The 17,521-nt window shown below is 39.5% G+C and overlaps 3 protein-coding genes across 5 annotated transcripts in view; 1 reads left to right on the top strand and 2 right to left on the bottom strand.

Annotated features, from left to right (window-relative positions):
* Positions 1-17,521, top strand: part of Med12l (mediator complex subunit 12 like) — a 327,698-nt gene that overhangs the window by 109,726 nt on the left and 200,451 nt on the right. The window lies entirely within an intron of this gene.
* Positions 1,908-6,691, bottom strand: Gpr171 (G protein-coupled receptor 171). The gene is made up of 2 exons (XM_012517518.2): positions 6,611-6,691; positions 1,908-3,113 (listed from the first exon to the last, which is right to left on the bottom strand). Exon 2 carries the CDS (start codon positions 3,057-3,059, stop codon positions 2,100-2,102), a length of 960 nt encoding a protein of 319 aa, XP_012372972.1. The 5' UTR covers positions 3,060-3,113; positions 6,611-6,691; the 3' UTR covers positions 1,908-2,099.
* P2ry14 (purinergic receptor P2Y14) overlaps positions 15,316-17,521 on the bottom strand; it is a 20,568-nt gene continuing 18,362 nt past the window's right edge. For all 3 annotated transcript variants that reach the window (XM_004643929.2, XM_023704066.1, XM_023704065.1), the window contains one exon: positions 15,316-16,945. In XM_004643929.2, coding sequence (XP_004643986.1) covers positions 15,852-16,862 — 1,011 coding nt within the window. In that variant the 5' untranslated portion in view covers positions 16,863-16,945 and the 3' untranslated portion in view covers positions 15,316-15,851. The remainder of the gene's footprint in view (positions 16,946-17,521) is intronic.

Genomic DNA, 17,521 nt, shown 5'->3' on the forward strand with positions numbered 1-17,521 from the left:
GAACCGCGGTCCCTGATGCTTTTGCCAAGCTTGTTCTAAGTAGGTGCTTTAGACCACTGAGCCATCTCTCCAGCCCCGGAGTCTGGCTTTCAACCTCAGTAGAAAGAGGAAATATGACTAAGCTCTCATGGCTGTGAGGAGAATATAGGAATATGTTGAAAACATTTAGCTCTTCCTGACTCTACTGTGTAGTGTGTTAATGAGTAAGTAAAAACTAAGGGCTGAGAACAAAAGGGGATTGATCAAAGGTTCAAAAATAAATACATTTATGTATGCTATTATTTGAATAATGACTTAATCTATTCACCAGTAAGATTCATTATTTAGTCTATCAACAAGTACTGGTTCCAGTTTATAGACCTGTGACTTCAGGAGTCATGTATGTACACCGTGTCAGATTTGTGGTGCGGATATGTGGTCATTACTATCATCTACCTAGAATTTGTCAGTCCTAGCTTTATAAATATTTATAGGCTATTTGTGCATTTTTAAATATACTATTCACTTCATACTCAGAGAGCAAATACATTGGTGAAATTATAGGCAAAGATTTCAAGTTTCAGAAAGTAATTCTTAGCCAGCTGTGGTGACCCACATCTATAATCCCAGCACCTGGGATGTTGAGGTAGGAGGGTCGTTACAAGTTCGAGGCTAGCCTGGACTATATAGAAAACAGTGTCTAAAAAAGAGAAAAAGAAAAAAAGGAAGGAAAAGCAAAAGGAAAAAAATCATTCTTCAAATCCAAAAAGAAGTTTCAGATCAAATTTGTTTTCTTGACTTCTAGGAACATAATTTCTTAATCATTGCAGCTAATAAAAATATATCACCCAGTATTTCAGTGGAAGTTTTTCCTAATGACACTAACAACAGTCTCAGGTATGCGTAACTTTTCTAACCCACTTCCTAGCAAGTAATTTTTATCAAGTACTGAATCCTACCTGTATCACCGCAGGCTGAGAACAAAAGGGGATTTATCAAAGGTTCAAAAATAAATAAATAAATTTGACCAGAGTTGTGATCAGAAGAGCTGGAGTCCATCTGCATTACACGGCACCCTCCACACATTCAGGCTCTGCTTTCTGGGCCCAGGCAGCACCTCAGTTCAGCATGGGCTCTCTTCCTTATATGGCCTTGCTAAGATGAGTCTTGTGCATCTGTCTTACCATCATTTGCCTGGTGCTGTGTCCCATACCTTTTGTGTGAATTTCTAGTTCCAAAACAGTACTGTTGGTAATTAGCATCACTTAAGAACTCCCTTTGTAAATGTAATAGGGCCCGTGTACTTCATATGAGCATGAAATAAAAGAAACCAGTAGATTTACATTACTCACAGCAGGAAAACTTCATAATGTGGAGAGGGAGAATAGTAGTTACACTAAAAATTTATCTATGCATTTTTCAGCTTTTAGTTATTAGTTTTTATCTGTTATGTTAGAAAAAAACATTTGTTGGGTTGGGGAGATAGCTCAGCAGTCTAAGCGCCTGCCTAGCAAGCACAAGGGCCTGGGTTCAGTTCTTGGTACTGCATGCCATGCTAGCCCCATGCTGAGCCAGCCACCAAAACTGGGCATGGTGACACACACTTGTAATCCCAGCACTGGGAGGCTGAGACAGGAAGATCACTATGAGTCCAGGCTGCGTAGCGAGACCCCATACCAAATACATAAGGTAATTAAAAAAAAAAAAAATTGGAGGGCTACCGAACAGATGAATTGCTATTTCTTGAAGTGATGTATTTACTAAAAGCCTTTTATGTGATTCAAGGGCTTATTGGCAAATTACATATTAGGACATACAGTTTCCATATTTTTATCAATAATTCAATTCCAAACATTTAAAATCTGTTATAAACCTTTATAAAAAAAGATATTACAGGGCTTGACTTTGCAGTTTTCTTGTACCAACATTTGGGATAGGTATCAACAGTCATAAAAACGTAAGATTGGTTTGCATTTAGATACTAGGTTTCTGTGTAAACTAGTCCACATTTGCTGACTTTCTGTACTTTTAATTATCAGTACTTTATTTATCTCTTGCAAAACTATAAGAAACTTTGTGATCCAGTAAGGCAGGAAGTGAGCATAGAAAGTCCTGCTCTATTATGCCTCACTTTCATAACTTGACTTTCCTTTCTGAGCCTTCATCTCCGTAGGTGAGGCAAATGTCTCTGTGACCTTTAGGCGGAATGCTTTGGAGAGATGATAGTACAGAATAGGATCTAAACACAGGTTGGACACAGCCAGGAGCAGTGTGGCCTCCTTAGCTTTAAAGAGTGAAATCTTGGTGGTGCAGTCAGATATGACTTCTGTCTGGCTGAGGGTGTATGGGATGCGGACAGCGTGGTAAGGAACGAAGCAAATGATGTAGCCAGTTGTCACTAGCAGTATGTTGATGAGAGCTTTTCTCACATTTGGATAGTTTTCATTGTCTTTGTTTCTGTAGAGTTGTCGAATGACGAGGCAGTTGGATATTAAAATAAGGGCGGAGAAATTTAAAAATATTGCTATACATATGAAATTTGTCAGCAAATGCCAGTTTCTTCCAAACTCATTTTTAAATTCCATACACCCCACATTTGACTTTTCCTTGATGTCTCTGATGGGAATTGCCATGTTTGGGACCATTAGAAGAAGGACCATAAGCCACACAACAGTTGACAACATTTTGGCAAATCCAGGCTCTTGTATTCGGTAGATTTTGTAGCTGCGTGTCAACTGAAGACAACGATCAATGCTGACAAATGCCAAGAATATAATCGATATGTACATATTGATGTATATAAGGCATGCTGTGACCTGGCAGTGGAATATCTTCAGCTTCCAGGGAGCTACTCCCAAATCAACAGTGATTTTCACGGGCAGTGCCAGGGTGAGCAGGAGATCGGCCACGAGCAGGTTAATTAAGTATATGCTTGCACACCTGTGGTGTGAAGCTCTCTGTATAAAGGCCCAGGTTGCAAAACAGCTTCCAATAATTCCAACAAGGAAAACTAAGTAAAAAAAATATGTGAATGGCTCCAGATCTCTGTAAACTGGACAGAACGGTGAAATGTTTGCCATCTTGAGGTACCGGAAGGAAGGATGACTTCAATTTTTTAAAAAAATTCAATGAATCTGTTTTTTGGGTTTTTTTTAAGAAAAAGAGAGGTTAGTACTTACAGTTAAAGACTTTGTTTTAAAAACATTTGGACTAACGATACTGTGGTCTTTCTAGTTTGGGGTGGAATTTTATTGATACTACAAGATAGTGGACTGTTTGGGACATCCTAAATTAAAAGGAATGCTTGAATTTTCCTCGTTTGAGGGTTTTTTTTTTTGACTTTCAAGGAGTCCTGTATAATTTGTTGTTGGAAGGGATATTTTGCCTTTATTGGTTTTACAGTGTGATACCTCTTCTTTAGGCAGTTGGGTGGGAAGGTAGTTTACGGAAGAGGTAAGTGAAGGAGGACATCAAGAAGTAGGTCCAGGAAACTAATGTTAGGATTGTGCCTGAACATCACTCAGAGAGACTTTATGGTTTTCTTTTTAGTCATGTAGGTCCTCGTCCAGGAAGAGGTGGGCTGACAGGGAAGACAGCAGACTGTAGTCAGATTGAAAATGTGCTTTAAAACGTAGTCGCTTTATTGTGTGACCTATGACATCACTTTTCAGAAACAAGATTTTATTTCATATTTCCTTTAGCAGAAATAGTTGGAGGATTGCAGTATGGTCATGAGTTGGTCTTACTACCTCCTTTTTCCTTGCTCCAGTTTCATAGTGGTATAGACCTGTGATGTCTAATACTGTGGCCTCTAGTTGTGTGCGGCTATTAAATACTTTAAAGCAGGCCAAGTTGACAGGTCCTATAAATGTAGAATATACATTGGATTTTGAGGGTTTAGTTCAAAATATAGTATCATTCAGGAGGTATAAATTATACTATTTTATGTAAATCATATACTAGTAAACTAATATTTTAGGTAAATCATATGATATTAGTGAACTATAATATCTTATATTTTTATATTAAGCATACGTTGATAGTATTTTTGGTATATTAAGCTCAGTATTTTAAGAAAATTACATTTTCTTGTTTCTTTTTCATCTTTTTATGTGATCTCTGTGGCCAGCTCAGCGTGTATGGGGGGCGGGGCCAGCACAGTATGTGGTGCCAGGGATCAAACCCTGGTCTCTGCACTTGCTTAAGCAGGCACATAGTCTGCTGAGCTATCTTAGGGTCCCTGGTTTCATTTTCTTTTTCTTTTGTTTTAAATGCAGGGCAACTTCAAATGTTTTTTGTGTGTTGATTAGGTTGGTATTGATCAATATTGGTATAGATGTTTTCATGGAATTGTTTCAGAACAGTTTTGTGAAAAGTATGTTTTGAAAGTTTCTAGTATATGGTTGGATATAGATTCATTGGTTATAAAATCCTTAGACTGCATTCTATTAATATGAAAACATCTAACTAATATTTACATTCTTTCTTTCATTGTGGGTTTTCAGACAGTCAAGAGGCCAGAAATATAAGACATTCCTTTGATCACTGTGATGGACATGACATTGACAATAAAATCTCATCATGCACCTTTTCAGTCTGGAAAACCGAGTAAAGTTATAAGCTCAGGTTAAACTGAATCCCAGTCTTCTGGGATTCTGTCTTGCTGTAGGTCCTCTTTTTACACATCAAGCACCTTTCTTGAGTGTCTGACATAGAAGACCGTAATAAACATTAAGTCTCTTAAAAACACAGAAGTCTTTTAAAATCTTTTATTCCTACAGTTATTTATTCTTGGAATGAATATATGTAAGCACATTATTAAAGCAGATACACACGAAGTTTCTAAATTAAAATCTCACTTAGAGGGCACATACCTTTCCCTACTTGATTTAGTGCATTAGGGTCCATAAAGAATGCCATTCTGTACCAAACTCAGTAAAAACTGGTTACACACTTTGTGTCCAGTGACAAATTTTTTTAACCTGCTATTGTTCCTTTGAGATATTTATTATAACTTGTCTTTTGCAAATGAGAAAACAAGCATAGCAACAGTAGATTGATTGTACAGTTGATAAGTCATAGAACGCAGATTTTGACAGTTTGATTTTTGAAGCCACATTTGAAATCACTCCAAAACACTGTCTCAGCAACAATAAAGGTGATAATGACTCATAATGAGAATTTTATAGCCGGGGATCATTCTGTGATAGGTATTAGTTCTGAGCAAGCATCTGCTAAACTTGTTAAACTTAGGTCATATTCTATCAATTTAGACTTTGATTTCAGAGTTTTCATACCATAGTTTTTTCATAGTGTTAATCTTTCTCCCTTTGGTAGCTAGGGATTGATTCATATACATGCTAAGCATGTGATCTACCACCCAGCCCGCCCCACTCCATCCTTAATGCCAGTTCTCGGCTTTAGATTGGTGAGCTCTCTATTGTCAGTGAACAGTTCCTTCCTGCCTTTGTGTTTTTATATGTGATGAACTTTTGTATTCTTCGGACTTTAATGATGAGTGGAGTCTTTGCTGAGGGCTTCTGCCCTATACTCCAAGGAGGCTGAGGTCTTGCAGTTGTGTGTTGCTTGGGATCCTGCATCTTGTTCAAGCAGGACCAGGGCCTGTTGGTCCCCTGAAAGAAGGCTTTTATCTGTTACATTAGGCCTCACTGACTTCCGCATGACCCTTATTTTTGATAGGTACGTTTGTTTGTGTCCTGGAATTCTGAGCATGCTTTTCTTTGTGTCAAAGACATGTCATTTTACAATGATCTTGTCTCTCACCTTTGCCTGTTGTTCTTTTATAGGATTTTGACTTAGGCACATTTATTTCAAATTTGCATAATGGTAGTAATCTCATAATGTATTTCTTCAAATGCCCTGTTGCTTGCACAATTATGTGGTAAAGTCACATAAGACTTACATAGCACAGAGAAGAAATAGAATGCTTTGTTTTGAATAATATTCTCCATAAATCAGAGCTATTTATGTATCTATTGGTAAATAACTTATGTTAATTATGATATAGCAATTCTTTCAGTAGTGCTTGATTACCATGGTTGTATCACAGTTACCTTTTGTGAATTTCTATCAAGATTGCAGTGAAAAATAATTTAAAATTCTTGGTGATGGTGATATCATTTAAGGTTAACTTATACTGTTGTAATAGCCCATGATTTGAATTTCAAATGTGATAATTAAGGCTTGATTTTTGCCAGCCATTATAGGCCAGTGGAAATTTGATGTATTCAGAGGGGCTCCAAGAAAATCAAGGAAACACTTTGTCTTTTTACTTATTCAAGAGTGCCCATTGCTTAGAAAAGGCTCATCAAATTTTGTCAGAGGCATTATGGGAATTTTTGAAATTACATGTTGTAATACTTGTGGGGGGACATATTTTAAGACCTTTTGTGAAGAACTACAACATTGGTTTTTATCCAGATGGATGCGGTCATCAGATAACAGAAAATTAGAGAGTAGCTCATGTGTAGGACCCATCTAATAACTGCTGCCTACTTCACACAGCAGCTGCTGTTAAATGTTGGCCTTTTTTACTTAAACATTGAAAAGCTGTACATTTGCCACATATGAAAAAGCATTTGGAGTAGATTAAATATTGAAAATGACATACCTTGGGTTTCTTCTGTTTCCTGCAAGGCCTGAGCCTGTCATCAGGTGAGCCGGAGCTGTTGGGCTAGTGGCAGCACAGCAGAGCAGAGCTGCTTGCCGTACTAGAAGTGTTCTTTCCTTTTGTGTGGTTTTAGAATGTTGCATGTTGACGTAGATGAAACTGTGGTTTGTGACTAGTTTTACCTGTGTGAAGGTCTTCCCATGAAACCTTAAAACTAACCCTTGGTTATAGTTACTTAAGCAGTCCAAATTTGTCAGTGGTATTTAGAGAAAAGATCTTCGTTTGTCCATTGTTTTACCTATTTTTCTCTTTTGAGGTACCCCGGACACCTTTGTGAACAGTTTCAAAGAATATCAGTGTTTACATCTTGAAAGGGATTATGAGTTAGAGGTATAATATGTTTAAGCGAGTATTCCTTCAGTGTACATAGTGATATCAGCCTTTCACAGTTCTTTTATTTATTTATTTGTTTTTTTTTTTTTTCCTGTGTTTTAGGGAAGGGTCTACAGGGTGTTCAGGGTCTCACTATGAGATGGACTCATAGTACTGGACTCATAGTGATTCTGTTTGCAGCCTCTTAAATGCTGGGATTAGAGGCGTGCACTACCACGCCCAGTCTCAAGTGCCGTCTCAGTGCGCCCTGGGGGCAGGGCTGGCATGGCAGGCCTGGGCATCAAGCCCCAGGCCCCTGCACCTGCTTGTAAGTACCTTAATCTGCTGAGCTATTTGGCCAGCCCTCCACAGTTCACCGTGCATGTGACTTGGGCACCATGTTTGTTTCAGTACTGACCATCCCAAGTATTTCTTGGGCAGGTGTCATGTCAGCCAGTTAATTCTTGTATTGAATTAATTTGGTTAAGTTTTCATTTTGATATTTTCTGTTATAAAAATCAGTGAAAAATTATGCAATATTTGTTAATCTTGTATTTAAATAATTGGGCTGGTAAGTGGTTAATGAATTGAGACAGATACGTGGCAATTAATTGAGTTTATGTAAAGGGTTCCTCTCCTGTATTTTAAATTATTTGTTTAAATGTTTGTTCTGCCCACATGAAAAAATGTTAACTGTGTCTCAAAGAAGCTTAGGGAAACTTGATAAAGAGTTCCTACCTCTTAAAAAGTAACCTTATACATATCATCCATTGGCTTTTTAATGTCTTTGTCTTTATGAAAGAGGAGATGAGCTTTTGACAAGTACATTTTCTGGAGTTCTAGATATGCTGGTCAAAAGCTGATTTGTAAATAGGAAGCTGTCTCCATTTGGTTAGGGTCTAGTGTCTTCCAGTGCTTAACTGGCATAGGTGTTTTGGTTTCTCCCTTTTTCTCCTAATAATGAGTTTTTAGTTTTCTAGACAATAGAATATCAGAAGTGACCTGTTCAGAATCTGAAACAAATTCCTTCATATTAGGGTTTAGCAGAAGTTCTCAAAAGACTAAATGAGAAATGTCTAGCTTGAGGAAATTAAGGAAAGTTAGTTTTTAATAAAAAATGGTGAGGCTGCTCACACTCACATGGCCATTGATTTTAGCAATTCTGGCGTTCTCCCAAGCTCGTGTAGTCATTACTACATGCACAAGTGTTCTAGTGGCTTGGTTATGGACCCCAGTGTTAGCTTCCATTGTAACAGTGCTAGGAAGTTTTTCCATTTTTTAAAATATGTGTGTTTTATTATGGACAGGATTTATTGGGTATAGTTGTAGAAGAGACAGGTTTGTAGCCAAGTAAATGAGCAGCTGTGGGCAGTGTTTGAATCCTTAGGGCAGGGAATTTAGACTGGAGTTGGCTTCAGACTGGTGAGTGGTTTAAATGTGATTATGAAGAAAAACTGGGATAACAGGCTTGCAGCAAAGTGTTTCTTTTGCTTTAGGTAGGCACGCTTGTGTGTTCGCAGCTCTGACTCATTCTTTACAGTTACTTGAAGGTGCATGAAGACCACGGTCTGCGTCCGTGTGGCCCAAAAGCAAGAGCCAAGGTGCTCCAGTTCTGTGCTGCTGCTCTCTTTTTCCCCTGAAATAGTAGGAACTGATCTTCTAATAGTGAAACTGAATCGTATTCTTCCTTTTGAGCCTGAGCTTAGGTAACGTGGCATCGTGTGGAAGCTTATTCACATTGGAAATATATTTTTCTCTTAATATCTTTAGTAATATGTAATGTGCAAGTTCCATATGAATTTCCTTAAGCCATATTTTTTATCTGTTTTGCTGAAGATGAATGATTTTCAGAGTGCATTTTGTTAGCATTCCAGGAAATTGCACATTGTCACTAACCCGATGTCGAGAAAACCCAGCGGGAAGAAGTGAGATAATGTTACTTCCTACTCAGCTTCCTCAGGACAGTACTTTTTACCAAAGAATGTAGGAGTTACTTTGATAAATATTTTAGGTATGTACAATGCTAAATTCTCATGAAAGTTAGGAGTTGAAAATGCTTCTGCAATCAACTCTGCAGGGGGCTGGGGAGATGACTCAGTGGAATAAGCGCTTCCCTGGCAAGCGCAAGGGCCTGAGTTCCATCTCTGGTTCCGCCAAAAACAACAACAACAGAAAACAACTCTGAAGTGTGTACACATACACAGTTTATTAAAGACAAGCAATAGTATTTTAGGAGCAATATTAGCTTTTAATGTTTATTTAACATTCTTAAAATTTGTTTTTTTGGCATAACTTGGAAAAATTGGGACATTGATGAGGAAGGGTAAGGTAAGCACTAGGAATGCGTAGAACCATAGCCAGCCATGGATCTGAGATCTTATTTGCATAGAAACAAAAAACATAAACCCTGTGGTTTAGGAGAGTCCATTATTTACAGATTCCATCAAAACTGAGATATGGAGAAGGTAAGGCCTGCATAGTTCTGTGCAGATAAAATTTAGTGTCAGCTGGTTTTTTGTGGTGGTGGTCTTATTGCCATTGACCTGGGGCTCAGCTCTGCTTGCTTGCTTCATTAACTTATTTGTACATTACAGGTGTGCACCCCCAAGCACAGCATCTGGGCCCGCTTTTTTGCAGGTTAAGTGTTGTACAGGGACATGGGTTACAAAGGAGGACATCGCATCAGTGTAGGTCTTGTTCAGTTGTTGTATTTGTGACCACTTGCACTTAAATGGCCTGAGACAGTGCGCCACTGTTTCCACCCTCCTTGGGACTTTGCAGCCTCTGGAATGAGAACTCAGGTGTTCTCAGCTCATGCATTTCACATCTTGGAGATTTTTATGACCATTCACTTTTGCTGCTACCTATGTGTCTCAAAGTCAGACCTCTCTTTGGAGCTCCTGTGCTTGGATTTGCGTTTGGAAACAGGTTGTTAAGAACATAATTTCCTTCTCCTGGATTAGCCCAAAGACTTTGCCCTGATGCTGGCTTCCTTGATGAAGCAGAATGGTTTTGAAGTAAAGGATTGATGTACAACTTCCAGGTACTACTGGCTCTGTCAGTTTTATTTCTTTAATAGCATGAGAAAACTCTGGCTAAAATTCTTTGAAATTAAATGGTGTTACATACTTTTGGGCTATGAATGAGTTACAGTAGTGTTGCCAACCCCTATTTTTCGATCTCGTAGTGAGACCCTGAACACTCTGTACATCCTTCTGTAAAAATACAAAAAAAAAAAAAAAAAAAATCATGGTGCTGGGGGGAGAATCCCTTAGGATATTCAAAGGTGATCTTGTTTCTTTTTTAATCACTGAAATTAATGCCATTTTTTCCCCTTTCTGTTTATATTCATTTGTGACAAGTTTATTTTGACTCACACATTTTCAAAGCACAAGCACAGTTTGTAAGCTCTGAGGTCACTTTCCAAGAGATGGATCTTGGGAGAAATCCTTTCTTTGCCTTCAATCTTTGCTCTGTGAATCTTTCTTTTTGATTAAGTATATATGAAAAGTTGTAATGTAAGTATTAACTGATTCAGGCCCCCTAAGCTCCCATTCTAGAGATTATTTTTGCTATTTTTTTTTTTTTCCCTGTATTTTAGGGAAAGGTCTACAGGGTGTTCAGGGTCTCACTTCTAAATCAGACTCGTAGTGATTCTCCTGTTTACAGCCTCCCAAGTGCTGGCAGTACAGGCATGCACCACCACGCCCAGTCTCAATTGCCATCTCAATGTGTCCCAGGGGCAGGGCTGGCAAGGCAGACCCAGGATTGAACCCCTGTGCCTGCTTGCAGGCGCTTTAATCTGCTGAGCTATTTAGCTGGCCCAATTTTTACTATTTTTTTGAAGAGCATGTTGATGAAGGGTGATATGGAATTTATTCCTTAAACTGCAGTGATATAGATTTACTTCATGCGCTTAGGACCTGTGGGAATCCAGGAAGTTTCATCCTTGTTAGTGTGGCAGGGCCAAAGGATACTTTATGTATTGAGCCTAAATGTGGCATGTTGGGCAGACAATAGAGATGTGCAGAGTACAGGGAGTGTGTTTGGGGATTGTTAGGCAATCTGGGGACCTGGGTTGTCTTGAGTAGGATCTATGCAAGGAAAAAACTGAGATTGAAATCATGGGTGCTCCTGAGGCCTGCAGGAAGTGAGCAGTAGAGTCTACAAAGGCTATGCAGGGAAAGAGCAGTCAGCTCGGTTAGTAGGTTAATTTGGTGGCCTTGGAGACTATTGGGTTAAGAGAGGAAAATGGAAGACAGGAAGCCACTTGAGGAATGATTGCAGTTCTCTTGGGGGAGGTGAAGGAAATCTGCAAGTGTCTGGGAGGGGATACGTGCTTGGGAATTCCTGGAGAGACACTGTGGTGTGGATGGCTGCCGTGCAGAGGCCCTGTGGTGTGGATGGCTGTCATGTGCTTCTGTGGCTTCTCCCATGGTTACAGTCACAGCTGTGATGACCTTCCCGAGTCACCGCCCACTCCTCACATATTGACTCAAGTGCAGTGAACCCCTGCTGTAGACCGAGAGGGTAAATGTGTTCTCTCAGCAGCCTACTAGTGTGACTAGCCTTACCCTCCACATACACAGAGTTCTAACAGTGCGCACCTTCAGAGAGTCCTGAGTGGGTCGCAGGTTCCTCAGTGAGGAGGCTTGTCCTCATCCCTCTCCTTCCTCATGCACCAGCTGCAGGTGGAGATGGGGAGGTGGAGACATCTCATGTTCCCTGTAAATCCCAAACAGCTGTGATAAGCACCTTGTGATAATTTTTTTTGTAATTAGCTTAGAAATAATATTTGTAGTGTACATTTATTATAGACAAATTGGTAAAACAGTACTTTTGTAGAAGTAGTGGTACGAAGTACTCAATAACGCTTTGAAAAGTGATGTGTGGTAAAGGAAGTTTGTGTTTCATTAAAGTGGTTCCTTTCCAAGTCTGTCCCATCAGAAATGGTCATCCATGTGCTGTTGAGTTGTGTAGAGAATAAGTGACTAAAAAGCAGGAGTATGTTTTTGTTGTTGAAGACAACACAGAACCTGTTTTCTCCCGTGCCAGCGTCACAGTGTTGCTCACTTGAAAGAAAGTCTCCTGTAATTCTCCTGGCTTGCAGTCTGTGTAATACCATCTTTCAGTGTAACGCAGTTAGGTTTTTGCATGGCTCTTTTTCCTTTTTTATCCAGAATTAGTAAAAAGATTACATGATAGCAATAGGGTTAAGGACAAAATACCATACAGAAACAGTGGCACATGCTTTACTATCAGTAAGTGGAAGCAAAGCTTACTGTAATTACAAGGCTTTTTTTAAAGAGATGGTAGAAACTTTGAGTAGCTACTTTAGAGGAAGCTGTTGCATCAAGCCTTTGTCCTTTATCGGTACCCCTCAAACTCCCTTTTCCTGTACAGCTAAAATCAAGCATAGGCAATAAGCTGTTTACTGGCCACGGGTGTGGGCGTGGCCTTAGGGGAGGGTTGTGGCAGACTCTCAGGTCTGTGGCATTTCTTCTGTCTGTCTTCCGTGGTGTTAGTTTCAACTAGAAGCTAGGATGCTCTAGATTTTCTTCTTCTTCTTCCTTTTTTTAAAGATTTTCTTCTTGTGGTATCCAAATGAAAGAAACTTCTTGATTTTACATCTTTACAATGCTCCTTCCAGAAATTGTCTTGGGAACCTTGGAATTTTCTCATTGGGTAAAATTGGGTCACATTCCATGCCAGATTTTTGGTTAGTTGATTCAGACAGGGTGATTACCAAAACCTAACTCAGATTTGTATTACCTATATAGCCCAGCCCATGGAAAAGTGGCTTTTCCCAAGAAGTTTTACCCTATTGCTGAGAAAAGATTATATAGGTTGAGGACATCATAGATGGGTGCTACTAGTGACTACATTTTGTAAAACACCATTGTGCGTGGTTTACCCCCTCAGTGATAGGTGCCATATGTAATTATTTTCCATGATTATGATATTTCTGTGATCTGATCTGTTTCTTAATTCTTTTTAACCCAAATATTCCTTTTATACAAATACTTTGACACTTTATTTGTATAGGTGGTTGAATCAAATATGCATCACATGGGGACAGCAATTTAAAGAAAACATGATTGTTTCTGAGCAAGATTTTTGGCTGTAGGCATAAGCTACTTTTGAACATATTTCTATTACATTTTCATATTCTGGATGTTGAAGTGCATCTGTTGACATGTCACATTGTATTATAGATGCACTTTAACTTCTAGTCCAGCAGTTAAAAGCTTTTGTAGCCAGGTGTAGTGATGGTATAACCCTAGCATTCTAGGAAGCTGAGGCAGGAGGAGGATCACAAGTTGGAGCCCAGCCTTGGCAACTTAGTAACTTCATGAGACCAAAAAAGTAGGGCTGGGATGTAGGTCATTGGGAAGGCCAGGTTCAGTTCCTAGTACCAGAAAAACAAACACAAACTTGGTGAATTTTCAACTCTTGTTAGAATAAGGAAGCCATTGGCTGGAGCTAAGGGCCTGTTGATCTCTCTTGGCGAGGTGTAAAGTGCTTGGCTCAGTGTGCTCAGTGTTTTTTGTAACAGTGTTCACGTTGCCTCCTCGGGCCCTGCAGGCATGCTGTCGGCTGAGCTGGGCACTCTGGGTATTGCAGCACCTGTGCTAAGCATTATCTACAAAGGACTTGGAAAAGACACTCTGTTGTCTACCTACATCTCACTGCCTGTCATCAGTCTGAAGTTTCTGGCTTTCTCCGTTGTTGGCAGTGACTTCCATTTTGTATAGTTACTGCTGTGGAACTAAAAGCACTGGTGTGCTGTGCTTGTTACTCGACGGTACTTCACAACCAACCCAGCCGTTGCTCCATGACCTCCTTCCCCGCATCGCGCGTCGTTTCCTGAAATACTTTGTTTTCATGTTTCTACTCCTGCTTTGGCGTGGAGTTTACAAGCTGTGTGGTGCTATAGGGAAAACTGACTCTAACAAAGAAACGTCTTAATAATATTTATTGCTGAGAAGAGAGGAAAAGAGGCTGAGGAAATGAACCGTGTAAGTGGAGCATGAAGTCTCAGTTTTTAAAACTTTATCGTGTGTCCCAGTAAAGGCAATTCAAACCCTCTGATTTACTTACTTGCTGTAGCCAGAGAATTGCAGAGAGTAAAAGCAATGAGATTTGTTTCCAAGTGGATTTAGCCAAGTAAATATAGCAAGCTTAGTTTATCAAGGATATCTGTCATAGCTTGGGAATTTTGTTCTTTCTGAATTTGTTTGACCCAGCATTAAGAGCAGGGAGCTGTCAGGGGAGTAGAAAGTACTTACCCAGCGTGAAGACCTTCCCAGCCTCTCCTCAGTGGCGGGTGTGTTTTCTGAGTTTTGCTGAAACTGTTCTGAGGTAGGTAGGAGGTAGAGCTTCTGTATGTTTTTGTATTAGTGTGTAACTGAGCATATCGAAGCCATCCATATACTTACTATAAGGAAGTCTGGTAGTGGCATATATTGAGTACTATAGTAGGAACAAAAGCCGACAGCATTAAACATAATTCTTTATTGGTACATGTACAGTAAAACTTAAACTAGATACACGTTACTTTAAAAATGTGTGGAAAGCCGGGTCAAGAGGCGTACGCCTGCAATCACAGCATTCCCGGAAGCTGAGGCAGGAGGATCACTATGAGTGTGAGGCTAGCCTGAGCTACAGAAGCAAGCTCAAGGCCAGTGTGCACTACATAGCAAGGCCCTGGTTTTTTTTTTTTGGTTTTTTTTTGATTTTTAAATGTGTCAGAAGAACATTTGAAAGACTGGCTGAATGCCTTGCTAGCAGGGGGTAAAGAAAGAAATTAGTTTGTTAACTCGTGCCAGCAACTGTATCTCTCTTGTAGGTTACTGCAGGTAACTGTGTGTTAAAATGCATTGGTTTGCAGAAAGCATGATGCAGGAATCTTATGTGTAATTTCACACATTATTTAACATTTTTGATCTTTTTAAAAAAATTGAGCCTACCTGGTTTCAGAGAAAACCGTCTCTCCTGACCCCATAAAATAATAATATATTTTCTAATATATATCTCTCCCTAGTCAGCTCCTCCCACCCCCCACCTTCCATACTTTCAAGCAGGAGAAATTACTGGCTACACATGCTGACACTCAGGCTTTCTCAGTAGTGCGCCCTTAGAAATAATTTAATGTGATAACTTCAGGTGTATTAAATGCCTCAACAAGCCTGCAGCTAAGGTATATTTAACATATACCTAATATCTTTAAAAATTAAACTTTTATTGCAAAATACATAATGTATTATATGTGCTGCTCTTTGAAATTCAGTGAGGTTAATCAGTATATTTTTAAAGATTCCACCCCCCCCCCCGGGCATCTGCTTATCCTGCTTCAAATAAGAGAAAATTTGATTTTTTTAATACAAAAGCCCTTTATCAAATAGTGGTTCCTTTAAGTTGGTCTTTAAGGATTCTGTTGAAAAAGTTTACATCTTACTAATTTTACTCTTGTCTTAAGAGGAAGAAGAAACCTATGTAAATTGTCTTTGATTTCTTCGTGTTTACTTATTAATTTCTACTTAGATGAACAAACATAAATTTAAACCTGCTTCTTGCAGTGTGATTGAGCAGTTATATGCATTATACTTTTCTTATTAAAAAGAAATGGAAGTGCAGCACTGGAAAAATCTAATGGGATTTTTTTTTTACTTGATGCTCCAAAAAAGCATGGAAACTTGCATTGGCGTTTTATTGTGCTAAGTATTTTAAATTCAATGCCAGTATTGGGTGATAATGGTAGATATGCACCTATCCATGGTTGTGTGTCTTATTTGTTCATTTACTTTTCATGCAGTTGAAGATGTTGAATGTCACAGTGCTTGAACTTTACTTGGTGGTGCGTGGGAAGTCACAGAGTACCTGTGCTTTCGTGAATTGTGTTTGCTCTTCGGGTTTTGGAAGTATCCATGTCGTGGTTTTTTAGTGAGATATGCAGTTTCTTACATAAAATTTCTCTAAATGGCTGGCATAGAAAGAAATAAATAATAGGGTCCAGGCATACATTTGCAGCAGATAGTAGCAGAGTGAATTCTTTCACGTAGAGCAAGAGTTGTTTTGACTGGCAGGTGAAATGAGCTTCAGTTTGACTCTTTGTGTAGGGGACTCTGGCAGTGTGGTAGGGTACAAAACACACAAAAAATACAAACATGATGCTAAATATATTGCGGCTAGATTTCCTTTTGACGGAAGTGGAGTTCCTTCTGGACTTAAGGTGGGACTTAAAGATTTTCCTTGTGATTGCTGTGTAGAAAATGATTAGTAAAAGAAACACAACCCAGAAAATACCCACGAAGATATAACTTGATGCTTTGTGCCATTTCTTCCCCAGTTCATTTTTCAGTTTTATACACTGTATTTTTGTAGTGTCCCTGACACTCTGGTTGGTCAGGATGATGTTGGGGACAGCGAGCAAGAACAGGAGCGTCCACACCACCACCGACAGCAGCTTGCTGTAGTTCACTGATTGGATGAAAGAAGTAGAAAGGGGCTTTACAATTTTGTAGTATCTGTCAAAGCTGATGAGTCCGAAGAACACAATGCTAACATACATATTGACATAGAAGACCACGGCAGAGACCCTGCATACAAACACGTGCAGCTGCCAGGGACCAAGGCCCGAGTCATCAAGGATCTTGAAAGGAAAAGTCAGGCCCATTAGAAAGTCAGCAACAACTATGTTCTTGAGATAGACAATGAAGCTCTTTGAGCTGGGCACGTGAAAGAAGATCCATCCTGACATTCCACTGAGTAGGAGCCCGGTGATGAAGATCACGCAGTACAGCGTGGGGATGATCCGCTGAGTGATGAGGTGGTTCTGTGAGCAGGGTGGGTCTGGAGGCTGCGAGGTGGAGTTGAACATCCTGGGACTCCTCAAGGCAAAGGCCTGAAGGATGCGTGCACTAGTTAGTCGGAGTTCACGTAAGCTCAGGATCTCCACGTCACCTTTGAGTAATAAAGAGAAAGGCCATGAATGTAGTCAAGCCCACCGAGCTCTGAAAGCATTTTATTCCCTTAAATCTGGCCTTTTGTTCCTTTCTCTCTTTTCTCCTCCCCTCTGTCACTCTTCCTAATTTATTCCTTTTTTCTTTTTGTGAGGAGGGAGGGAGTAGGAAGGGAATAACCAAGAAGACAGATGAAACTAAAGAAAAACTCGAGATACAGGACTGTGTGAGAACTTCAACTCAGAAACCAGGATTTCTCTAAAATGGCAGTGCCTTGTTATAAATTCTACAGTTCTAAGAAATGCTTATTTAATTAAGTGCATAAGAAGTATTGACTGGAAAAGCAGAATTTAATGTTTCATTTTATTTGTACTCTTTGATGTGCTAGGCTTGCTAAGTCAAGTCTGCCTGTCTTATATATACCCACATATATGTTGCTGGTTGTGGTGGCACAGGCCTGTAATTTACACTGGGAAGCTGAGGAGGGGACTGCAAGTGTGAGTCCAGCCTGGGCTACTCAGTGACTTAGCAAGATCCTGTCTCAACAAATAAAAATGGCTGTGGAGATATATACATA

This window comes from Octodon degus, unplaced genomic scaffold (genome assembly GCF_000260255.1).
Source record: "Octodon degus isolate 3935 unplaced genomic scaffold, OctDeg1.0 scaffold00186, whole genome shotgun sequence".
NCBI classification, from domain to species: domain Eukaryota; kingdom Metazoa; phylum Chordata; class Mammalia; order Rodentia; family Octodontidae; genus Octodon; species Octodon degus.